The sequence below is a fragment of the Lissotriton helveticus genome, chromosome 8 (assembly GCF_964261635.1).
Source record: "Lissotriton helveticus chromosome 8, aLisHel1.1, whole genome shotgun sequence".
NCBI lineage: Eukaryota > Metazoa > Chordata > Amphibia > Caudata > Salamandridae > Lissotriton > Lissotriton helveticus.
In genome coordinates, this window is record NC_136069.1 from 1,223,789,778 (window position 1) to 1,223,816,196 (window position 26,419).

The 26,419-nt window shown below is 48.9% G+C and overlaps 1 protein-coding gene across 14 annotated transcripts in view; it reads left to right on the forward strand.

Annotated features, from left to right (window-relative positions):
- The window catches only part of LOC144773261 (uncharacterized), a 7,170,044-nt gene that overhangs the window by 5,445,986 nt on the left and 1,697,639 nt on the right, over positions 1-26,419 (forward strand). For all 14 annotated transcript variants that reach the window (XM_078658159.1, XM_078658161.1, XM_078658167.1 and 11 more), the window contains one exon: positions 3,946-4,185. In XM_078658159.1, the coding sequence (XP_078514285.1) occupies positions 3,946-4,185 (240 nt within the window). The remainder of the gene's footprint in view (positions 1-3,945; positions 4,186-26,419) is intronic.

Below are 26,419 nucleotides of genomic sequence, written 5' to 3' on the forward strand. Positions count from 1 at the left end.
TGCGGGTGATACATTTGTCTCTCTAGGCCTTTCTTTCCTCCCTCAGTACTGATCCTGACAGACAACACTACCGTAATGTGGTACATCAACAAGCATGGAGAAGTAGGGTCATATCGCCTCTGCAGAGAGGCTCTTCGACTCTGGTCCTGGGCTCAGGACCATCAAATTTGCATGATTGTGAATCATCTGGCTGGAGTACTGAATGTGCCTTCAGACAGTCTCAGTCGGCAGTACTCAGCCAATCACGAGTGGTGTTTCCATCTAGAGGTGATCCATCACGTCTTCAGGATGTGGGGGTTTCCTTGGTTTGGCCTGTTTGCCACTCACAAGAACACGCACTTGCCATTGTTCTACAGTCTCTGATGTAGGGAGCTTTGGGGGGCACGTTTCAATTAAGTTGGGTCTCACAACTTCCTTACGCGTTTCCTTCCATACACTTGATTCTTCGAGTTCTGAGGAAGATTCGCCAAAATCGGGCCTAAGTCTTATTGATTGCTCTGTATTGGCCAAGATGGGTATGGTACACAGACCTTCTTCATCTCTCATCGCACCCTCTGCTCCTTCTCCGTCTCAGGGCAGATCTCCTCTTGCAGTCGCACAGGCAGGTTCTTCACCACTACCTTCAGAGCTTGCACCTTTATGCCTGGAGATTGAACGGGGCAACTTGAGTTCATTCTCTCTCCCAACTGATGTGGTGGATGTTATTTTATCGGCCAGAAGACACTCCACCAAATCTGTTTATTCCTGTAGATGGGCCAGATTTATGAGGTGGTGTGGAGAGAGGTTGATTGATCCCTTGAAGGCCCATTTATCTGATGTTCTTAGCTTTTGACTTTCCTTGGCCCAGCAAGGTTTTGCTGTGGCTACTGTTAAGGGTTACTAATCGGCTTTATTTGCCTTCCTTTTTTTGTCTGACCAGCCTTCGTTGTTCAAGTCTCCCATAGTTATGAGGTTTATTAAGGGCCTCACTAATTCTTTTCCACAAACTTCCTTCATTATGCCTCAGTGGGACTTGAATTTGGTTCTACCTTCCCTGATGGTTTCTCCTTTTGAGCCTCTTCATAGTTGCTGGTTGAGACTTCTCACATTCAAGACTGTTTTTCTATTGCTATTACCTCTGCCTTGAGGGTATGTGAGCTACAGGCTCTTAGTTTTAAGCCTCCTTTTAAAACCATTTATGCAGACACGATTGTTCTCAGGACCAGGGCTGCTTTCCTCCCTAAGGTGGTCACTCCTTTGCATCAATTACAGACCATCACTTTACCCACTTTCTATCCTCCCCCTCACCCTTCCAAGGGGGAGGAGAGACTTCACCAACTGGATCCTAGAAGGGCGGTCAACTTCTACTTGGAGAGAAGCAAGGACTAGAGGCTGGACGATCAGTTCTTCGTTGGTTACATGGGACGTATGAAGGGCAAAGATGTCCATAAGAGAACGCTTTCCAGATGGACCATCTTGTGCATCAAGATATGCTATGCCTTGGCCAAGAAGGAGCTGCCTGAAGGTATTAAAGCTCATTCTACTAGGGCAAAGTCTTTATCTTTGGCTTTGGCTAGAGGTGTCCCTGTGGTAGACATCTGTAAGAATGCAACATGGGCCTCCCTCCACACTTTTGTGAAGCATTATTCCTTGGATTCAGAGGTGAGGAGGGATGGTCATTTTCCACGTTCTGTGCTGCAGGACCTTTTTGTATGAGTAGGTGGACACTTTCCGCCGGGAGGGGGACTGCTTGGTGATTCAATTCAAAAGATGAGTAATCCACAGGCAGATGTTTACATCAGAAGAAGATGTTACTTACCTTCGCTAATGCTTTTACTGGTGGATACAGTATTTCCCTGTAGATTCCTCACTGACCCACCCGCCTCCGTTGCCTGCCTGTTTGTATCGAAAAATAATCAATGTATATTTATGTGATTTATTGTTTAAATTATGTGATGCTTGGCTCGAGGAAATGTCTAGCATGAAAAGTTTTGGCTATGTTTGCATACTGTGTATATTTAGGTAGTGTGTTCCCCGTTCACCTCGAAGACACAGAAAAAATGGGTGGAACTGACGTCAGCACAACAACAAGGTCTTCCAATGACTCCGATGACGTCACATGGAGTCGCGTGCGGAGCCGTTTCACTGTGATGTCCTCGTTGACGTGGGAGAGCTGTGGAGAAATGTTTCTGTGGAATGCTGCACATGGGGATAATTCAGAAGGTGGGGAATCCACAGGTAGATACTGTATCCACCCGAAAAGCGTTACCGAAGGAAAGTAACTTGTTCTTTTCACTTAAAAGCCAGAGTCAAGCATTGACTGCCATATAATTGAGCTAGTATGGGTTGCTCAGTTTGCAAAAATATTTAACCCTGAAATGCCTGGGAAAAATCCAAGGCTATCTGTTGATCCCATTGCAACTAGCATGGCATTAGTTGATTTTAGCAAATTAATTTCTGTGGAGGAAGTACGCACACCTATACTCCACTCAGCATCAGGGAAGGCAGCAGGACCAGATGGGGTACCAGTGGAGTTTTTTTAAACACAATTTAGATCTCTGGCCCCACTGCTCCTCCCCGTTGTCTAACTACTTATACCAGAAAGGTTTTTATGCATGACATACTTGTACTTCTATGTCATTTGCTTTGGTATGATGCTTGTTGTTAGGAAATGTCTTGGTCTTGGCCTTTCCTGTTTTACCTTTTTATTCATTTACATACTGTGTATATTTGTGTATATATCTTGTATACTGTGTATACTTGCAATATGTGGTCTGTCTACCTTTTCGCTTCAAAGGCACAGAAAAAATGTGTGGAACTGACGTCAGCACGCCAACTAGGTGTTTCTTAGGTCCCGGTGGCATAATACAAAGTTTCAAGCAGAGCCGTGCTATTGTGACGCCCTTGTCAACGTGGGAGAGCTATGAAAAAAGTTTCAGCAGAATGCTAACACAGGGGTAATTCAAAAGTTGAGGAATCCTCAGGCAGATACTGTATCCACCTGAAAAAGCATTACCCAAGGTAAGTAACTTGTTCATTAGGCATAATACTGGTGTATGTTAAAAAGCAACATATTCATATTACGGCAATGCAAAGTCAGATCAAATGGACTCAGCTGAATCATTTAAGGTTGTATTTTATATCAAATGTAGCCTGCAAATAAAATGCTGGCCGAAAAAAAAGCTAAATTCAGCCTCATTGCCACAAGCAGAACTGTACCCGCAGCTGCCGATGACAACGGATGAGAGGCTGGCACACAGATAGGAGCCACGGGCACAAGCACACCTGGCCGTGACTGCTTACTTTCTTCCTCATGGCAGTTACGGTATCCGCGGTGCCGTCCTACAGCTCGAGTCGGGTAAATTTGCTTAGTGAGCCAGGATGTAAGGGGGGAGATCTTTGCAAACATCAAAAACGAATCTTGCCAACTAAGCCACACCCTTGAGTTTGTCCTGTTTTCCTGGTCTTTTCCACTGGTACCTGTCATTTCATAGCCTTGAATGTTAGGCTAGTTACTATCTATAACAATGGATGGGAGTGCACCCTTGAGGAGCTGAGCATACGTTTTGCTGTTAAACATCTCATTGAAAGGTTGGACATCTTCAATGGAGTTACACATTGTGGAATACTCTTTGGACAAAAACATAGTGTAAGTGAGAAACCTAATAGAGCTGAACAGTACAGCTTTTAGAAGCTATGCTTCAGACTTTTGTCTCATTGTTTTCAAGGAACAACTTCATTCAGAAATGTTTAAATTGGGACTTGACCTACAAACCAGGTAGCTTATGCCAACATCATTTATATTTAAAAAAGGTTTTGCATGTATCTGAGATTAAGTGAATAATACTGCCTTGATTTCTCTCATTGGCGTGTTGATCATGAAATGAGGAAGCTGAATAACTACATATAGCAAATGTTGAACTTTTGAAGTATTTGTACAGTTATAATTTTGTAATTTCTTTTTAGATTGTGTACAGAAATTCATTTCTGGATCTTATTAATCCAGACATTGGTAAAGTAGAACTTTTAAAAGATGCGCAAAACAAGCAAGATATTATTATTCGATTAGTAGCCCACGACATTGATCACAGTTTGAAAGAGGCAGATGGAAATGAAGAAAATGATCTACAGGATGATTACGATTTCAGAAATGAACGTGTAATCAAAGAAGAAAATTGCTTTGAAAGTCATCTATTCATACCTATGGTAAAAACGTTATTCATTTGCATACGTATTTTTTTAAATAATGGTATCACGTATGAGAGCATTCAAATTCAAAATATGATCATCACGATTCATTTCAAATGTATGTTGAAAAATAAGAACCTATACATCTACAAATTTCCTATTCATGAAACTATTTTGCTTTGTTAATTAGTTTAAGCTTTCTTTAATTTATTGAACACTTTTCTATAGCACAACTCCACAGAATGGTATTAATGTTATTTAATATAACTATCTTTCACAGATAAACTAGGAATGTGTAGCAAAAGGAAAATTGAAGATAGTGTTGTGTGATCTGGACAATATAACAGAGAGGAAATAGTGAACTTAAAGTTTGATTACTTTATGACTGTTAATGCTTACTGGAACCAGAAATGTAATCAAAACTATGTTATCAATTAACAGTTCATCATATATATTGTCGAAGGATGTTGGGGTACCTGAAGGGATGAGGTGGAGTATGGTGAAAGTGGACCTATGTTTGATATCCACCCAGACACATCTTGGATAATTGAACCTTGAGTGCCCATCTAAACAAGCATGTGCAATGCAATAAGTCTCGCATTCATGCAAGTTTGAACTATTGGCATTGTAAATATCAGAAACAGACCGTAGTTATAGATTCCTTAGCTTAGAATTACCCCCAAGTGTCAGACTGGCTCCGGAGAAATGTTTTTTAGCAGTACCCCTGCGCGTCGGTAGGTGGCGTCGGCAGACTACGCATTCGTTGATAGCATCATGGTCACCAGGATGACGTTGCGGTGTCTACTTAGACGCCGCCCCTGCACTCTGACGTCAGTTCTTTGTTGTTCTGCGCCAAACACTGAAGATCCGTAGAGCGCGTGCCTCTTAGTCACTTTTGGACTAAAACTTTTTCAACTTTTTCGAGTCCTTCCACTCCTGGTGCACGTAGGGATGTCCCATCGACGGACCAGCTTCAAGCCTTGTGACTCCTGTCACAAGCTGATGTCAGTCATTGATCTGCACCTCGTGTGCCTCTGGTGCCTGGAGTGCGACTAGGACCCAAAGTCATGCTCCGACTGTCGGCCATGAAACCGAAGTCTTTGCGAGAGTGGCCCCAAAAGCTTCTAGAGGTTCGGCAGTCAGCTCAGCGCCGCACGAGGTCGTGGTCGAGCGGAAGGTCTCGGGACCAGTCGCAGAGCCATCACCATTCGTCATTGAAGTCTTCGCGCTCCTCAGGTAAGTCGAAGCACAAGAAAAGGGTGAAGAAGCATGTTCGCTCTTTCCTTCTCCCCGTCTATCGGCCAACGCTATGCGGAAACCGGAACGTTGTCATTCTCCGGCTCCGCCTTCTGAACCCACTTCTGGGACAACTCCGCACTGCCCTGCCATTCTGGGAGCTAGGAAATCCCTTGCCCAGCTTTTAATTTTCTACAAAGTGCTGCATAGCATCTTTGGGAAGCCTGACTCCGCCAGTGCGCTTTCCAGTCAGTGGACTCAGCTGGGGGCCCTGAGCCTTCAAGGCTGGTGGCTTCGGCTCCGGCACCTGAGGGTCCTTGAGGATCCAGGCCTGGATCCGGATCAGTGCCGGTCGACCTCATGGTACCTTCCTGGCGCTGATTCCAGTGGCGATGCCCCCAGCGCAATTGGCGTCGACACTAGCCCCACCCCTGACTTGGACACTGAGACAAACCGGCGTCAACCGGTACCTTTGTACCTCTATTCTTTCCTGACATTCCCTACTGCCCTGACTTGCAGCCAGAGGAGGGTGAGGAGGACTGGGAGGGGTCTGGTGACCCTCTAGCAGACCAACTTGAGGAGCCGGACTGGCGAGATGAGTTGGATGAGGCCAGTGGTCTGGATACCTCACCAGACCTTGGTATGGTTTCTCCCCCTACTGTGGCTACGGAGGAGGGGGCCTCCTAAGCTGTGGTGTTGCTTAGGGCAGCTGAGGTCTTTGGCCTTGAGCTTCCTACGGTGGCTGTCAGGACTAACCTCCTGACAGAGGTGCTTCAGCCAGCAGCGACCGCTTCAGAGCCCCCACAGCCTTTGAATGAGGCCCCCACTTACATCCTTCTGGGCGCTTGGTCCAAGCCCAGCACAGGGGCTCCATGTTAACAGGATGATTGCCTGACGCCACCGCCCATCCCCAGGTGACCCACTTTTCCTCTCCCAACACCCTACCCCTGAGAGATTGGTGCTCCAAGCCTCGACATCGAAATGCATATTCCCTACTGCTCCCCCAGACAGGAATCCAAGAAGTTTACCATCTTGGGAAGAAGACGTTTTCTTCCGCCAGCTTAGGACTGCGGTTGGTGAACACTGCATGACTCTTGGGCCGTTACACACACTCTGTGCGGGTCACGGTTGCACCAGTGCTGCCTGCCCAGGAGTGGACACCTCACAGGGAAAGCCAAGATGGGTTCCACAGCGGTATTCGTACAAGCGCCTTGAGACCCTTGCGGGTGAGTAGTGCACTATACAAGTATCAATTTACACAGTGCTCGGAGGAGGCCTGGGCCATGCTTTCCTGCGCTGATGCAGAGGGTCGATACGCACCAAAGTTCACCATCAGGTGTAGACTGGATACCATCGACTCGCTGGGTAGAACGATTTCTTCCTCCACAGGCCTGAGGCGCTATGCCTAGCTGAGGTTCACTTGCTTCTCTGGGGATGTTCAATCGACCCTTTTGGACATGCCCTTGATGGCCATCATCGGATTGGCGACAAGGCGGACAACGTGCTTTAGCGCTTCAAGGACTCTAGGGCTACAACCAGATCCTTGGGTCTCACTGCCAACTCTCACCCCATGCAGTCTGCCTTTCGCACGTTACATTGGTACGGAAGGGGTGCCCCACCATGCTCCCCCCAAAGCCACAGGCCTGCGCCAGCTACCTAGCCTCTGCAGCCCGTGGACATGGGACCCAATGTCGTGGGTCTGGGGGCCAGTGGTTGGGTCAGTCTACCAATTCCCCCCCTGCAGCATCCTCCAAATCCTCCTAGTCTGACTTTTCAGGGCCACCACTTGCCAGTGGGAGGCAGGATCCACCATCACCTCCTCCACTGGCACAATACCATTGGACAGCTGGGTTTTGCAGATAGTCCAAAGGGGCTACTCCCTCCTGTGAGAAGTTGGCCTGGCATATGATGTCCACTATTCTGGTGGGCACCTTGCACCAGTCCAAATGACCCTTATTGATGGTAGGTTTAAGACAACCTTTATAGAAAGCTATCCTAGTGGTAGCTGTGGAGAGCAGCCTTCAGGCTAAATCTTGAAGGAATATAAAGCAGCTTATTTTACCAGTCTATAACCTCATAAATGATCAAATGAAAGGAGAACCACATCAGGTATACATAAATTATATATGTATTTATTCTAACCACAACCCTCTAGTCTCTTTATGAGGATAGAAGTAAAAGTACAATACAAGAACTTAAGTAGCACACAGTAAATTAGCACAGTATACGTTTTGCCCTAGGGGCCTCACAAACCATATATTAAGAAAGTGGTATCAGTACCGCTCTGAGCATAAAGACCATGCCTACGGCCTGTAGAACCGCTGGGGCAACCAGGAACCACTCAAGGTAGGGACACAGGAGACCCACGGGGGACGCATACAGTGTCTAAACACAGCCGCAAATCACCATTGACTACTATGGAGAAAGTTACAGTTAGTTTTTAAAGAATAAGGGGCCAGATGTACCAGGCCATTTACCGACCGGTAACGGCCGATTTCGGCCGTTACCGACCGGTAAATGGGTATTTGGGATGTAGGGGCATCATTTTACAGATTCGGTAAATTTACCGAATCAGTTAATTTACCGAATCTGTAAAATACCGAATCGGTAATTTTACCGATTAGGTAAAACCAAGATGTTGGTAGCACTGTGTACAGTGCTACAGGCCTTCAGAATTCAGTATTTTACCACACAATCGTATTGTGTGGTAAAATACTGAATTCAGGTGTGCATGCACACCTGTGCATGCACACCTATGCCATGTGACAGACAGACATGCCCTTAGGGCATGTCTGTGTGCCACATGGTGCACATGCCTATTTTTGGGGTGCTAGAGGGTGTCAAAGTGACATCCCCTTCGCCCTTGCTGAAATCGGTATTTACCGATTCGGTAATTACCGAATCGGTATTTCCCATTGATTCCTATGGGCTTCACAGCCCATAGGAATCAATAGGAAATACCGATTTGGTATTTACCGAATCGGTAAATACCGAATATTTACGAATCAGTATTTCAAATTCTGAAAATACCTACATCTCCTTCCTTCATATTTACCGATTCATAAATACCGAAACTGTCAAATTCGGTATTTATGAATCAGTAAATACGAATTACCTACATCTAGCCCATAGACACTTAGGAGTGGACTACGAACAAACACCCTCAGAACTGGACACTTCGAGAGTCAAGACCCACGGGAGCACCGAAGTACTCGTGTTACCTCACCCAGGGAAGCCGGGTGCATAAGGGATTTTCGTGTTGGGTTTCATCGTCGTTTCCCTGGAGAGCTGCAAAGAAGTGCTGCAGGCGACCAGATGACAAGTGTCCGGATGGATGCAAGGTAACCCTGGGAGTAGTGGGGCTTCGCGAAGCTACGCGAAGTGGGCAAAAAACTACGCCCACCCACGGACTTCGCGTAGCCCCACTACGCGCCACCCGCCTCCCTCCCGCCCTCCCTAAATGCTTTAAAAGAAGTTATAAATAAGTTATAAAACCACTTACCTAGTCCGCCGCGTCCCTGGGGCTCCCGCTCGTCATCGCGCCGCCGGCGCGCACGTCCTGAATACTAATGCGCATGCGCGGGCGGCCGCGCACGCGCATTAGTATCTACGACGGCGGCGCCGGCGGCGCGATGACGAGCGGGAGCCCCGGGGACGCGGCGGACAAGGTAAGTGGTTTTATAATTCATTTATAACTTCTTTTGAAGCATTTAGGGAGGGCGGGAGGGAGGCGGGCGGCGGGCAACTTCGCTACGCCCACGAAGTGGGCGTAGTGTTGCCTGCTTTGCCTACTTCGCAAAGGGCGAAGTAGGCAACACTACGCCCACTTTGTGGGCGTAGCGAAGTTGCCCGCCCAGGGTTAATCCAAGGGTGGAATGGAGATCTGAAGAACCTGAAAGCAGAGGGGACAGAGTCTGGGTCACTAGCCAGTGACCAGGAAGGCGACAAGAAGATGCCCGCCGATGTCGGGTGATTTCAGGTGATGTAGGTGAAGCTTGACTCTTCAGCCGCGAAGACCAGGAGGCGTCAACGACAACCATGAGCTGGATTTGTGCTGCACCACGTCAGATGTCGAGTGCTGCAGTGTCGGTATACGGATTTGACCCAACAAGCCTTGGCAACAGCAACCCACGCAGAATGGAAAGATTGGCTTCGGAGCAGACCAGCAAGGTCTGTGGGACTCACCCTTTGGAGGGGAGTCAGGGCACATCTGGAGCAACTAGGGAAACCCAGGAAACAAAGAATTTACCTTTGTGGGAACCCACCAGTCAACTGACTAGGGATTACAAAGGAGCCTCAAGCAGGAATGCCAAAAGCGGGCCCACGGAACACTCGTGGAGTGTAGGCCCATAATCTTCAGTGCAAAAGGTGCTCAGGGCTAGGACTACAAGTAGCCCAATGCACAACTTTGGGAAAGCTGATGCACTAGCAAATGTGCTGGATGTCCAGGAGTTCGGGTCCCACGTCTCTCGTGATGGCTACAGGTCTCAGCTTCGCTGGGGACTCGTGTCGGCCTCGGAGATGTCTGGAAGTCTGTGTCCTGTGCCCTGCGGGAATATCACGGGCAGAGGGGCATACGGTTCCCGAAATACCGACTACTTGTGTCTACGTATGCTGATGACACCCTCCTATATGTTAGAAACCCCGAGCCCAACCTCTCCCTGGTTCTGCGTGAGGTAGTCCTGTTTGACTCCATCTCGGGTATCAACGTTAACTGGAGCAAGTCCACTATGTTCCCCCTTACGCCTACCACGGTACGCTTTGAACCAGAATATCCACTGCAATGGACTACAGATGCGGTGCGTTACTTGGGCATCCGGCTACATACTGACTCGGAGGTTGTCCTGAGGGAGAATTATGGAGTTGCCATCTCCAATTTAGACGATGATATCGACAGATGGATCCGCCTCCCGCTGTCATTAATGGGCAGGGTATCGCTGATGAAAATAATTGTCCTACCCCGTTTTCTCTTCCTTTTCACGAACATCCTATGGTCCTGTCCAAAATATTCTTTCTACGCCTGCAGTCGCTGATGGTTCGCCTGGCATGGGCGGGCAAACAGCCACGAGTGGCCTGGAAAATACTGACGCTGCGGTACACGATGGGAGGCCTGGGCGACTATAAAATAGGGAAGCACAGTGCTCCAACGCATACCATTGGATACATGGTCCTTCTGATGTACCACGCATACGGATCGAAACCATTGTAGCTGACCCCAAACCCCTACCAGCTCTACTATTCTTGCCTCGCGACAGACGCACTGGCATATTAGACTCTCTAAACTCGGTCACTCACACGTGGCACTATATGCTTGACGCGCTCGCCGGTAATTTATTATATTCCCCACCGGCTCGCCTTGACTGGTTCCACTGGCTGGCGCCATGCAGAGACAGGAGAGTCATTGCGGCGCTGCAGACACTGAATGTACATACTATGGGGGACCTCTTTGCAGACAGCATTGCCCGTGCCTGGGGGGATATTGCGGAAGGGGAGGAGACACACTCAACTCTTGCACAATACCAATTCTATAGAATGAGACATGCTCTCAGGGAACTCCTCGGAGCCCCCGGAGGTCGTGGCACTGATCATTTTTATCAAGGCACAGTCAACAGCCAAATTGGTGTCTGGACTCTACCACACGGCATTGGCCACTAGGGACGGCGAATACACTAAACCGCGTCTGGCATGGCAGCAAGACCTGCAGATAGAATTGTTGGATGATAAATGGTGGTACTGCTGCTTGAGCACCAAAAGAATATCACTTAACGGACGTCATAGATTAGTCCACTTTAAATGTATAAATAGGGTGTACTATACGCCGGGACGACTACACCGATATGGTCTCCGCGAGAACCCACAATGCGAAAGATGCAGAACACAGGCCGCTGATTTCCTCCACGTTGTTTGTGCCTGCCCGAGGGTCGCCAACTTCTGGGGCGAGGTCTTCACTGAATTTAACCGGGTAACAGATATGGCGTTAACCCCGATCCACTTTTAGCCATACTGGGCTACTCTAAACCACTTCCTAAGGCAGAGAGGCATTTGGTGGATATGGCTTTCCTCCTAGCTAAGAGATGTGTTGCCATCTGTTGGCTACGCGGCCCAACACCCACATTGGCACAATGGTCTAGAGATATGCTGTTCTGCTGTACCCAAACAGAAAATTATAGTGAGCTGCTATCCCCTCGCAACAACCCAAAAACGTCTGGTCCTTATACATGACCAAGAGACACACACCAGCGACACCTGACCGTACTGACACTGACTCCCGGACGGCGATTACTCCTAACGACGGAGAACCTGACACGTAGCTGATCCCCCACCATTTTCCCCTATTTTGCCCTTGACCGTCGCCTCCCTTTCACTCCCTCTCACCCGAGTGATGACGGATTGGACAAAGGACTTGACGACGCCCCACAGAGGACATCACTTGAGTGCCTGCGATGTCAGTTGCTATAACTCTTACCTTTATGGCAATGTATCACTGAGATGTGCTGATGTAGAAATACTGCATATAGATGATGTGTCTTTGACCGTACTAATGGCTATGTATTGCTGTCTTGTTTTGGTTTTTTATGCTGAAAAATTATCAATAAACATATAAAAAAAATGTAAAAAGTCTGTGTCCTGTGTCGCAGATTCTTCAGGATCCGGCGGGAGCCTCGAAAATGCAGACCGGCAAGATGCTTCTTTGGTGCTTGTTTGAACAGGGGAGTCACTCCTTGACCCCAAGGCAGATTTCTCCCGTCTTCCAGTGGAAATGGAATGTCGAAGGTCCAAGATATATGTTGCTGAGGTTTGTCCCGGGTAATCTAAAGTCCTAGGGACTGGGTTCCTATACCTATACTAAGTTTAGGGGTTCGACTAACTCTTAGGTCCCACCTATGGGAAGACCTGGGGAGGGGGTGGTTAAACCCCTTCCCCTTTGTCCAGTTTCATGCGAGAGCTGGAGCTGAGTGCCCCAGCAACCGGTTTGAACTGGGGTATGCACAGGGCCACCTTGTGTGCCCCAGGCAGTGTCTGAAAAAGCATTCTGTGAATGCACCAACCCTGCCCCAATACACTAAAGCCTGTCTGTGGAGGTGCTGGCACCTCCATGGACAGGAAACCAAGTGTCCAGGCCTCCCCTGCCGGAGTTGCATACAGCAGCAGGAGGTCAGACTTGTGTCTGTGGCAGCAGCATCCATTTTGTGATGCTGGGGCTCCTTTAAACTATTACCGGGTAAGTAAGTGTGTCTTCTCCCTCTAGAAGGATGGAATTCTACCCCTACTACCAGAACTGGTGGGTGGGTAGGATTCCAAAGTGTTTGACACCAAACACAACATGTTTTGAAGCAGCCATTCCAAAGTTAGCATTTACCACGAGGTTATAATGCACTTAAGAGTATATGGTATGGCTGTATCATAGAACAGCTATAAGGAAGGGATTCCGAAAGCTGCAGAGGAGCTCAGCTCATGCTTGAGCACCCTCTCACACAACACCAATCACTCTGCCTTCAGGATTGTCAAGGCCTGCCATAGGAGTGACTTATAGGTTTATATGTGTCTCTATATATAGGTAGATGTAGGTATACTATATCTAAGTAAGGGGTACAAGTACCACCTTACCCAAGCTTCAGTAGCAGCCCTGTGGTGCCAATTTGGAAGGCTTCCCAGGGGTGGCATAATACATGCTTCAGCCTCTGGTAGGCCTCTGAAGTACCTATGCCCTTGGTACCTAAGGTACCATATACTAGGGACTCACAAGGGTAAGTGTGAGAAGTTAGCCTGGCATATGATGTCCACTATTCTAGTGAGCACCTTGCACCAGTCTAAACGACCCTTATTGATGGTGGCTATAAAGTCAACCTTATAGAAAAGCTATCCTAGTGGTAGCATGGACCAGCAGTCTTAGGCTAAAACATCAGAGAGCATGTGAAGCCAGCTGTTTTACCATATATAATCCCTTGAATACAAAATGAAAGGACACCACACAAGGTAGATATCAAATATATATGTATTTATTTCTAACACAACGCCTCTGAGCTCTTTATGTGGTCAGAGATCGAAATACATCACAAGTTACTCATTAAGCATACTATAAGTTGCACAGATACAATTCTTCCCTAGGGGCCTCACGAACCATATACTAAGTAAGTGATATAAGAACCACTTCAATAATGGTGAATAGGCCTAGTGCCTAGGGAATCGCTGGGGCTACACTACAGAACCAAAGGTTAGGAAGTAAGAGACCCACGGGAGACGCTTGCAGTGCGGGAACACAGTCGCAAGTTACCATAGAGTTATAATGGGAACGTAAAAGTTACAAAGTAGTAGATTAAGGACACTTCTGGATGGACTACGGTAAAACCCTTTTAAACTAGGACACTTCGAGAGTCAACACCCACGGGAGCACCGGAGTACTCCAGTTACCTCACCCAGGGAAGCCGGGTGCATAGGTGTCTTTTCGTGTCGGGTTTCGTTGATGCTTTCAATGCAGATCTGCAAAAGAAGGAAGAGTGTCTGGGTGGATCCAAGGGTGGATCGAAGAACTGAAGAACATGAAAGCAGAGGGGACAGAGTCTGGGTCACTAGCCAGTGACCAGGAAGGAACCAGGCGATGTTGAGATGCAATCAGGTGAAGTTGTGAAGCTTGTCTCTGCAGCCACGAGGACCAGGAGGCATCAACGACAACCAGGAGCTGGTTAAGAGCTGTCCCATGAGGGATCTAGCTGACTGCAGTGTCGGATTGGACCCAACAAGCCTTGGCAAACGCAATCCATGCAGGAAGGGAAGATGGGCTTCAGTTCAGACCAGCAAGGTCTGGGGAGCTTCTCCTCTGCAGGGAAGCTGGGGCAAGCCTGGAGCAACCAGGAAAGTGATGTAGTTTCAAAAGAAACTCTTCGGACGGCTAACTAGTCAATGGGCTAGCAACTGGGAAGATGCATCAAGCTGAAATGCAAAGGCAGGCCCCACGCGGCACTCGTGGAGTGTGGAGGGCTGAGCTTCAGTGCAAATAGAGCTCAGGTCTGGGGCTTCTCAAACCCCAATGCACAACTTTGAAGGTGCCTCGGTAGTTGCACTAGTTAGCAAAGTGCAGGTAGTCCATGGTGTCCAGTCCCACGTCTCTCGTGTCCGCCACGGGTCTCAGCTTTGCTGTGGATATGGATTGGAGTCAGAGAAGTCTGGAAGTCCAGTTCCTGAGTTGCTGAGTCTTCGGGTTCCTGCAGGAGCATCGACAAAGCAAACTGGCAAGTTACTGATGGTGCCTGTTTGCACAGGGTGGTCACTCCTTGACCACAAGGGAGATGTCTTCAGTCTTCTAGTCGGTATAGAACATTGAAGGTCCAAGAGTTTCATTTCAGAGTTTCAGTCCAGGATAATCTAATGCCTCTAGACACAGCTCCTATCTTTATACTGATTTAAGGGGCTAGATTACCTGCTAGGTCCCTCCTATGGGTGGACCCTGAGAAGGGGGTGGTTACACCCCTTTCTCTTTGTCCAGTTTCATGCCAGAGTTGGGCTGGGGTGCCCCAGCAACTGGTTTGCACCGGGCTATGCATGGAGCACCTTGTGTGCCCCAGGCAGTGTCTGGAAAAGCATCTTTCCATTCAACCCACCCTGCCCCAATACACTACAGGCTATCTGGGACAGGAAACCTATTGTCCAAGCCTCCCTTGCTGGAGGTTCGTCCAGCTGCAGGAGGTCAAACTTGTGTCTGTGCAGCAGCATCCATTTTGTGATGCTGAGGCTCTGTTTAAATGTAACCGGGTAAAACAGTAACTTACATGTCTTTTCCCTCTAGAAGGGTGGAATTCTACCCACGCTGCCAGAATTGGCGGGGGTAGTATTCCAAAGTGTTTGACACCTTACACGACATGTTTTGATAAATCCAAACCAAAGTCAGCATTAACCACGAGGATTATAATGCACTTAAGAGTATATGGTATGGCTATATCATAGAAAAGCTATAAGGACATGGTTCCAAAAGCTGCAGAAGGGCTCAGCTCATGCTAGAACACCCTCTCACATAAAACCAAGCACTCTGCCTCCAGGATTGTTAAGGCCTGCCCTAGGAGTGACTTATAGGTTGCTATGTGTCTATATATAACATAGATATAGATATACTATATCTAAGTAAGGGGTGATTACACCACCTTACCCAAGCTGAGTGATCAGTCTGTGGTGTCAGTTTGGATGGCCAGCCAGGGGTGACATAATACATGCTGCAGCACTGGATCCTGAGGGGAGATTTGTAGTTGTGCAAGGCAGGCTGGATGGGTAGCAGATCGTCCTGGCCTTATTATATGCTTCCAACACAGACCAGGGGGGTTTCTTTACACAACTGTCCACGGTACTGGCGCCTTGGCATGGAGTCTCTTGGGTGTTAGGGGAAGATTATAATTGCATTTTGGATGTTGCCTTAGACCGTTCCTTTCCGCCCCTCTCTGGCGTGCCTGTGCATGGGGCTATGAAGGCACTAGTGGCTTGGGCCTCGCAGTGGGACCTACATGATGCTTGGCGGAGCCGCAATCCACAAACCCAGATATATTCATATTATTCAGGTGCATATACATTGCATGTTCGGCTAGATAGGTACATGCTGTTGAGGGACTTGCTCCCCCATGTTACTGACACTTACTATATGGGTCGCACCCATTCAGATCACAATCCTCATGTTCTAAAGCTGGTGTGGGAACGCCCACATCCGCCGGAGCCCACCTGGAGGCTCCAGCCCGACTTACTGCTCGACGCACCCTTTTGTGCCTCCATGTCTGTACATATTGTACGCTACTTTGAAGAGAATAACCATACTGCATCCATCCCCCAAATTGAGTGGGACGCGTTTAAGGTCGTCACCAGAGGTCACTGCTTAGGCACGCAGGCCAGTATGCAGAAGCACCTGGACAAGGAGCTGACGCGAATCGAAGCCGATTTGCTCAAGAGGGAGCAAGACGCGTCGGAGGGTGATGAAGAGCCGCTGACAGAGGCTCGGGAGGAGCATGCGCGACTACTAGAAAGGCTGCGACATTTAAATTATGCAGCCCATTCGGCGCGCACCCACCATCTTGGTGACAAACCGGGCAAGTTATTGGCCTGGTTGATCAGGCAAGATGCAATGACTACACCGGTGACAGCAGTACGCGTCGATCAGGATACTGTAGCATACACGCAGAGTGCCATACATGCGGCCTTTGTGGACCAATATGCAGGATTGTACCGCTCCGAATTGCAGGTTTCTGCAGCTGCCATAAACAACTACCTTTCAGACATAACATTGCCTAGCCTGGATGACGTGCAGCGTGAAGAACTGGAAGCCACCCTTACACCTGAAGAATTGCGCACTGTCATTTTTTCCCTATCTAGTGGCAAATCTCCGGGCCCAGAAGGGATCCCTGCTGAGTTTTATAAAGCTTACTCTGACATTTTGATCCCGGAACTTATTAGAGTATATGCGGCGGCTGTTTCTGACTCCTCCCTCCCACCCACATTGAACGAAGCTAATCTAATTTCCCTCCCAAAACCGGGCAGGGACAGCGCACTTTTGGGCTCTTATCGCCCGCTAGCCCTCCTGACTACCGACTACAAAATCGTACCTTCCGCACTGGCTCAACGCTAAGCCCCGCTGGTGTCCACACTCGTGCACGGTGACCAGAATGGCTTTGTGCCCACTCGTAGCCCCTCACTTAACATCCGACACTTGTTCCGAGTACAAAGCTATGCCACGGCACAGTGGCCTTGATCAGGGTGCCTGGTACTGGATCTCAAAAAAGCGTTTGACTCAGTGGAGTGGCCCTACCTTGTAGCGGTGCTGAGGAAATATGACCTTGGGGCCTGTAGGAGAGTAGGGTCTGCTTCCTATGGTCACCCCCACTTTTTGCTTTTGCTTTACTGGTTTTCGACTTAGATGTGTCTGTGGGCCTGCTGATCAGACCCACAGCCCAGATGCACTTTCTCCCTAAATTTACACCATGTACTCTAGGTACATCCACAAATGGGAATTGGTTCACCTTGTCAGCCCCTGCAGAAGTATACTTTAGGTACTCAGGGCATACATGTAACCAAGGCCTACCAGGGGCTGCAGCATGTATTATGCCACCCCTGGCTTGCCATTCAAACTGACACAACTGGCTGATCACTCAGCTGGGGCAAGGTCGTGTAATCACCCCTTGCTTAAGCATAGTATTCCTATATATAACCATATATATAGACACACAGTAACCTATAAGTCACTCCTATGACAGGCCTTAACAATCCTGGAGGCAGAGTGCTTGGTTATGTGTGAGATGGTTGTAGGAAGGTAGATCCCTGACTATGGTTGCCCCCAACTTTTTGCCTGGTGTTTTGCTGGTTTTCTGACTTAGTTGACCTGGGGCCCTGCTATTCAGGACCCCAGGCCCACTGCTCTCTCTGTAAAATGGATTCCATGTACCTTAGGTACATATCTAATTGGATACTGAGTCACCTTATCAGTCCCTGTACAGTGTACCTTAGGTACCCAGGGCATAGGTGTACCCAGGGCCTACCAGGGGCTGCAGCATGTATTATGCCACCCCTGGCTGGCCATCCAAATCTGACACAACTGGCTGCTTGACAGCTGGGGCAAGGTGGTGTAATCACCCTTTGCTTTAGATATAGTATACCTATATCTAACCCTAAAAATGGACACACAGATCTCCTATCAGTCACTCCTATGGCAGGCCTTGACAATCCTGAAGGCAGAGTGCTTGGAATCGTGTGAGATAGTGCTCTGGCATGAGCTGAGCCTGTCTGCGGCTTTCGGGATCCATCCCTTAGCCGTTTCCATGATATCGCATACCATATACTCTTAAGTGCATTATAATCCTCGCGGTTATATGCCAACTCTGGTATCGCTTTATCAAAACATGTCGAGTAAGGTGTCATACGAATTGGAATACTAACCCCTCGCCAATTCTGGCGACGGGGTTAGCATTCCGCCCTTCTAGAGGGACACGACATGTATGTAACCTGTAACCCCGGTTAAAGTCAGACATAGCCTTAGCTCCACCAAATGGATGCTGCCACCGAGACACAAGTCTGCCCTCCTGCTGCTGGGAGTCCTCCCAGCACAGGAGGCAAGGACAAAGGGTTTCCTGCCAGGGGCGGTGCCAGCAGCGTCCCAGACAGGGTTTTGTGTATTCTAGGTAGGCAGGGCTTTAGAGGAAGGTGACTGCAAGTGGCACCCCGGTGCTCACTGTGCATAGGCCGGCTGAAACCAGTTCCAGGGGCACTCCAGCCCCTGGCCTGGGGAAAGCCCGCCAAAGGAGAGGGGTGTAACCACCCCCTCCTAGTCCCACCCATAGGGCAGGACTTAGTCGCGTGCCAGCCCCCTTTCTCAGGATAAAGGTAGGAACTGGCCCCCTTCCAAATCAGATCATCTTTGAATCCTGAAACTACTTTCCACGAAAGGAACTCAAGACTTCTTCCCAAGATCCTCCCTTGTGACTAAGGAGTAGTCACCCTGCAGCAGCAGGCACCAACCAAGCATCGCGGTTTGTTGCCAGTCTCTCCTTCGGATCAAGACTGCTCCAGCACGACGAGAACCGGCTTCCCTGGCACCTCTGACCTCAACCTACATCATCAGCCCAGCTGTGATCCGTGGGTGTGACGAGACCTCGAGGGACCGGCCATCTTCAGAACTGCACGACGCTTGTCCAGCATGACTCCCGAGTGACCCTCGACTGAGTGCTTTGGGGTAAGAGAAGCCCCGACCCTGAGCAGCTCCAGCACCGAAGTTCAGCCCCCCTGCATCCACGAGATCTGCGTGGGGCCCTTCTGCTCTTTGCTGCCAACCGCGTTGTCCAGGTCGCTTGCCCGTTGGCTAGTGGCCCTCTCACGACGCTCCACGACGACAACTACTGCTGGTCTGGTTGCTCCAGACTAGCCCTTGCTCCCCTCCAACAGAGGAGCACCCTGGACCCTCCTGGTCCACTCAAGACGCCATTTTAGGTCCACCGCGTGGGCCTTGCATTTGCCAAGACTTGTTGCCCAATCCTGGGTCCTGCGACGTCGACAGCAAGAACCTTCGTGGGACAGCTCGCACCTCCATCCTGGTCGCCGACAACGCCTCCTGGTCCGAGAGACTGCAGAGCCCAGCAGCGCCCACTCACCTGGCTGAGGTGACTTCGTCCGCTGCCATCCTGGTGCCCACTCAAATCACTGGCTAGTGATTCAGAACTTGGTCCCCTCTGCTTACAGGTTTCTTCTTCCCTGATCCAGGCTTGGATCACTCCGAACTTTCTTCACTGGCCGCCTGCCAGCAACTCTTTCTTCAGGCTCCTGGATCTTCAACGAGGGTTTCCGACGCAACTTCAACCCTATGCAGCCGCAGCCCCTGGGCTAGGTAACCTGAGTACTCCGGTGCTCCAGCATAGTCCAACACCCTAAGTGTTCGGATCCACTCTTGTTTTCGACCCACCTAGTCGGGTTCGCCCGAGAACAGTAACTTTGCAACTGCTAGCCTCCATAGACTTTTTCCCGCCTTACGCGTGAGAGTTCCCACTCTGCACACGACGTCCACAGGCCTCCTGCATCTAATCCCAGTGTTTAGAATTGTAGGCCTAGCGATTCCTAAGTCTAGAAAAGTATTACTTACCTGCTAGCAAGTTCGCATTCCACTTACTGTGTATATGGTTTTTCGTGCCCCTAGGGCATTTGTGTAAATTGTGCGACTTAAAGTATTTTCTTAAGAGTTTTGTATTGTGCTTAGCTCCCTGACTCATAAAGAGTTCAGGGTAGTCTTGTTATAAATAAATATCTGTTTATTTTCATAACAACTTGTGTGGTGTCCTTTCACTTGGTGTTCAAGGGGTAATGTGATGGTAAAACAGCTGGCTTAACACGCCCTCTAGAGTCTTAGCCTTAGACTGCTCGTATCCATGCTACTAGGCTAGCTGGTCTATAAGGTTGACTTACAACCAATCATCAATAAGGGTTGTTTGGACTGATACATAGTGATCACTAGAATAGTGAGCACTGCATATCAGGCCAACTTCTCACAATGGTGCTCTAGCATGAGCTGAGCCTGTCTGCAGCTTTCGGAACCATGTCCTTATAGCTGTTCTATGATATCGCCATACCATATACTCTTAAGTGCATTATACACCTCGGGTTACATGGTAACTTTGGTTTGGCTTTATCTAAACATGTCGTGTAAGGTGTCATATGCTTTGGAATACTACCCCCTCGCCAATTCTGGTGATGGGGGTAGCATTCCACCCTTTGAGAGCGAGAAGACATGTTGTTGCTGACTATCCCTGTTAAAGTTAACCAGAGCCCCAGCGTCACAAAATGGATGCTGCTGCCACAGACACAAGTCTGACCTCCTGCTGCTGGGAGTCCTTCCAGTCACGGAGGTTTGGACAATAGGTTTACTGCCTGGAGAGGTGCGAGCACCACCCCAGACAGGACTTTGTTTATTGGGACAGGGAGGGCTGAAAAGAATGAGACACTGCCTGAGGCACACTAGGTGCTTCATGCATACCCCAGTTCAAACCGGTTGCTGGGGCACTCCAGCCCCAGCTCTGGCGCAAAACTGGACAAAGGAAAGGGGGTGTAACCACCCCCTTCCTGGTCCCACCCATAGGAAGGACCCAGAAAGTAATCCAGCCCCTTTTAGTTGTATAAAGGTGGGAGCTGAGTCCTGAGACCTTAGATTAATCCTGAACTCGAAACTTGACACGAAACTCTGGACCTTTGACATTCTGCTGAAGCTGAAGACTGAAGAATCTCCCTTGTGGCCAAGGAGTGACCGCCCTGGACAACCAGGCACCATCCAGCAAATCAACTGCTTGCTTTGTCGACGTTCCCGCTGGGACCCAAGCACAGAGCCTGACAAGACCCAAACTTCCAGACCTCTCTGACCCTCTCTTCACGTCTGCAGCATAGCTGAGATCCGTGGAGGCGACGAGACACGTGGGACCGGCCATCTTGAAAAGTCCACGACTTGCTAACTGTGCAGCTCCTGAGGTATCCTCGAAGCTGTGCACTGGGGATTGAGAAGCCCCAAATCCGAGCTCCACCTGCACCGTAGATCAGCCCTCCACACTCCACAAGTTCTGCTTGGGGCCCTTCTGCTTGTGTTCTGCTCGACGCGTTGTCCGGTTGCTGGCCCGTTGGCTAGTAGCCTCTGTGACAAGAATCCTTTGAAACCAACTCAATGGTCTGATTACTCCAGACTGGCCCTTGCCTCCCTGCAAAGGTGAGGCACCTCAGACCTTGCTGGTCTGCATCAGAAGCCTTCTTTGAATCCTGCGTCGGTTGCCTTTGCCAAGGCTTGTTGACTCCAAACCGGCGGTCAACCCCTCCATCTGAGAGAATCTTCGTGGGACAGCTCCTCTCCAGCATCTGGTCATTCTCGAAGCCTCCTGGTCCGTGTGGCTGAAGAGACAACCTTCACGACAGCACCTGATTGCTACTCGACGTCGTCTGGTTCCACCCGGTCACTGGCTAGTGACCCAGACTCTGTCCCCTCTGCTTTCAGGTCTTCTTCATCCTCGATCCGCCCTTGGATCCACCCAGACATCTTCCTCCTGGTCGCCTGCAGCATCTTTCTTCACAGGCTCCATTGACTTCAACGGCAAAACCCGACACATTCACACCTATGCACCCGCTTTCTGTGGGTGACTATCCAAGTGTCTAGGTTTTTAGTTGTTTCCTTCTAGCTAGACCGGAAGTGTCCTAAATCCTTCTTTTTCTAAACTCTAAGTTCCCATTGACTTAACATTGACTCTTGCATGTGTGTAAAGACACTGCACGTGCCACCTGTGGGCCTCCTACTCCTAACATAAGGGTCAGATAGTGTAGCCCCAGCGATTCTCTAGGCCCTAGGCCTTTCCTTTTCTCGTGACGTGGTACTTATACCACTTTCTTAGTATATGGTTTGCTTCGCCCCTGGGGCCTAACTGTATTTTGTGCAACTTAACGTATTCTGACTAAGTAACTTGTGATGCGCTGTTGCCGAGTTCAGAGGAGTGTGTTAGTAAATAAATACATATATATTTTATATATATCCTGTGTGGTGTCCTTTCATTTGATATTCAAGGGGTTACATATGGTAAAACAGCTGGCTTTACACGCCCTCAAGAGTCTTTTAGCCTAAGACTGTCCTGTCCACGCTACCACTAGGATAGCTGGTCTATAAGGTTGACTTACAACCATCACCATAAGGGTTGTTTGGACTGGTGCAAGGTGTTCACTAGAATAGTGAACATCATATACCAGGCCAACTTCTCACATTGGTGTGCAGCGGTTGGGATTAGAGCTTGCTGTTGTTTTAGCACTTGTAATCTTGAGATATTATTTGAAAGATCACATAGGTACCTGTAGGTACATATAAAAACAAGCCTTAGTATACTTAAGTTCTACTGAACTTAGCTGTTGTAGAGCCTGGGCCTAGCACACCCCGACTACAACTCCTAGAGAGGTTCTGTAGGAAAACAAATAGTGTAGGTAGGTGCAACACCCCACCTCACTAGAAACCATGTCTCTGACAGGGAACCCCAGTGGTTCTCAGCCTGCAGAAGTGGATCCCATGGGGACTGCTTCAAGATATGACACCTTAGCCATCCAAGAATTGAGACAATTGTGTACTTCTAGAAGGCTAAAACAGGGTTTAAACCCTACCCTCAAGTTCCTGGTTGAGCTCTTAGAAGAGTATGATGCTCGACAGCCACCTAAGACAGTTGATACAGGTAGTGCAGATGAGGTCTTTCCCTCCTCAGATGATAATACTGATACTCCAGTACAAGAGGAAGAAGAAGAGGAGGGGGTGGAAGAAGATGAGTCTGATTCTGAGGTAAACAGCCACGTCCCAGTCAGAAGACTTAGCCAGGCTAACTTAAGCATGCATGGGAGTTAGTATGGGCAGCCCTCATACAGACCCCCCAAGTGTCCTTAACCAGAGGCAGAGAAGAGGGAGATCCCACTCCAGGGACTCTCTCCAATCTCAGGCTTCAAATGGCTCTCATGGCCCTGCTCAGAGAGGGATGACCTCCCCTCAGAGAAGGGAACATGAGGCCAAAATGAGAGAGGCTGCTCTGAGAATTGAGAGGCAAGAACTAGAGGTTGCCTTGGCCAAAGAGAAGCTTGCTCGTGCTAGAGAGCATAGAGAGAGTGGGTTAGAACCCACTGGTGACAGCAATATCCCAAAGGCTAAAGATAGGTCCTATGAAAATAGAAACCTAAGCAAGATTGTGGACCCCTACAAAGAAGGGGATGACATCCACAAATGGATAACTGCTTTGGAGAGGGCCTGCAAAGTACAGCAGGTACCCCAAAGTCAGTGGGCAGCAATCTTATGGCTCTCCTTTTCTGAAAAAGGTAGAGATAAGCTCCTCACAGTTAGTGATGGGGATGCTAACAACTACTCTGTCCTGAAGAGTGCTCTGATTGATGGGTTTGGCCTAACCACTGATCAATATAGGTTGTTGTTCAGAGATACTCAGAAGACACAAACTCAGGACTAGACTGAGTTTGTTGATTGTGCCACTAAGGCTCTGGAAGGCTGGTTGTTGGGGAGTCAAGTTAGGGACTATACAGGATTGTATAATTTGATCATGAGAGAGCAAATCCTTAACAACTGTCAAAACCAGCTATTGCATCTGTACCTGATTGACTCTGATCTGACCTCTCCCCAATAATTGGGAAAGAAGGCAGTCAAATGGGTCATAACCAGGATTAAGCAGAAAAACCAGAACCAAGGGGGTGATCAGAAAAAGGCAGACCAGAAGGGTAATGAGCAGAAACAAAAAGATCAGACGTCTTCACCAGGCCCCTCAAAGGCACAGGGGGAGGGTGGCTCCAAAAAGAAAAAACACAAACAAGAAGGTCCAAAGAAGCCCTGGTGTGGATACTGTAAATCAGTCTCTCACTGGTTTAGTGAGTGCACCAAGAAGGGCACAGCACCAACCACCATTGCCTGAAAGGCAACTGTTCCCCCTAGTCCAGCTGTTAGTGGTGGTTCCCAGCAAAAGGGTGTAGTAGGGTTAACCCTGGGAACTGAGGTGGATCTGGCCTAGTCAGAGTACCCACTCAGGCAGTTCTTGTCTGTGATGGGGACATAGCAATGTCCTCTACTGTAAGTCCCAGTAATCTGAGCAAGTACAGACAGACACCTTTTATTAATGACAAGATGGCTCAGGCCTACAGGGACACATGTGCCAGTGTCACTATGGTGACACCTAACTTTGTGAACCCTGACCAGATCATACTAGGTGAGACCTACCAAGTGACCAACGCTAGCAATGCCACTACCTCCCATAGTATGGCATTTGTTAACTTCTCCTGGGGAGGGGTAACTGGCCTCAAAAGAGTTGTTGTGAGTTCAGACCTTCCAGTAGAGTGTCTGTTAGGTAATGATCTTGAAACCTCAGTTTGGTCTGAGGTGGAGTATAGGACCCATGCAGAAATGCTGGGAATTTCACCACATGTCCTTGCTGTGACCAGGTCACAGTCCAAAAAGTGCTTACCTGAACAAGTGCTGGATCTTGGAACAATAGACCAGACACTACCCAAGAGAAATAGCAAGAGGGTTAAGGCAGTGCCTTCCCCCCTGCCTCAGGTTGAGGATCAGCCCTCCCAGGAGGATGATTCTGAGATCCAAGGGAAAACTGTCCTAGAAGAACTTTAGCCTGATCAGGTTGAGTTTCTTGGGACAGGGGGACCCTCAAGGGCAGACCTGAGGCAGGCTCAATTGGATTGTTTCTCTCTTGAACCCCTCAGACAGCAGGCTGCTGCTGAGGCCGCTGGGAATGCTCAAGGTACCCATAAAGTGTATTGGGATGATGGGCTCCTTTATTCAGAGGCTAGAGACCCCAAGCCTGGTGCTTCCAGGAGGTTGGTTATACCTCTGCAATTTAACTTGTGATGTGCAGTTGCCTCTGATCTCATAAAGAGATCAGAGGAGTGTGTTAGTAAATAAATACATATATATTTTATATATATCCTGTGTGGTGTCCTTTCATTTGATATTCAAGGGGTTACATATGGTAAAACAGCTGGCTTTACACGCCCTCAAGAGTCTTTTAGCCTAAGACTGTTCTGTCCAAGCTACCACTGGGATAGCTGGTCTATAAGGTTGACTTACAACCATCACCATAAGGGTTGTTTGGACTGGTGCAAGGTGTTCACTAGAATAGTGAACATCATATACCAGGCCAACTTCTCACAGGGACGACTATATTCAGATGGTGGGCCTCTTGTATCAAAAACCCACGGTACGGGTTCGCATTGGTAGGTTGCTGTCTGAGGCCATTCGCGTCGGGAGAGGAACCAGCCAGGGGTGTCCCCTATCCCCGCTGCTCTTTTCACTAGTGATGGAACCACTAGCGGAGTAATTGAGAGCGCACAGTGTGGATTGGGGTATCCCCCTGGCGGACGAACTACATACAGTGTCCTTATACCCCGACAACTTACTTTTATATGTCAGAGAACTAACTTGTTTGCCGCCGGCCCTGTCTGATATCTTTCGCACGTTCGAGGCAATGTCGGGACTTAAGGTCAATTGGACCAAATCTGGGGTGTACTCTTTCAGTGCGGACACGCAGGACTGCGAGGTCACTATCAATGGGGGGTGGCTTGCCTGGTATCCTACTACTTTCCGGCATCTCGGAATACATATATATAGGACCCCGATTGACGTGTTGGAGGGCAATTTGGTGCGAGCCATCTCCTCCTTGCAAGCGCAAATGACCTTTTGGAAGTCCCTCCCCCTAAACGTGCCCAGCCGTGTCACGCTGACGAAGATGAAAATATTGCCCAGACTGTTGTACTACTACGCCAACCTCCCAGTGTATGTCCCAACACGCATATTCAGAGAACTAGAAGCCTCAGTTAGAAGTCTCATATGGAATACGGGAAGGCCCTGTGTAGCGTTGAAAAAACTCTATGCGCCTCCAGACGCAGGAGGCCTGGCGGTTCCTAATCAGGAACTCTACTATCTGGCAGCGCAGCTGCAGTGGGTGGCCGGCTGGCTGAGCGGGAAGAACCTGGGGGATACTGCGTCAGACTCCATGGT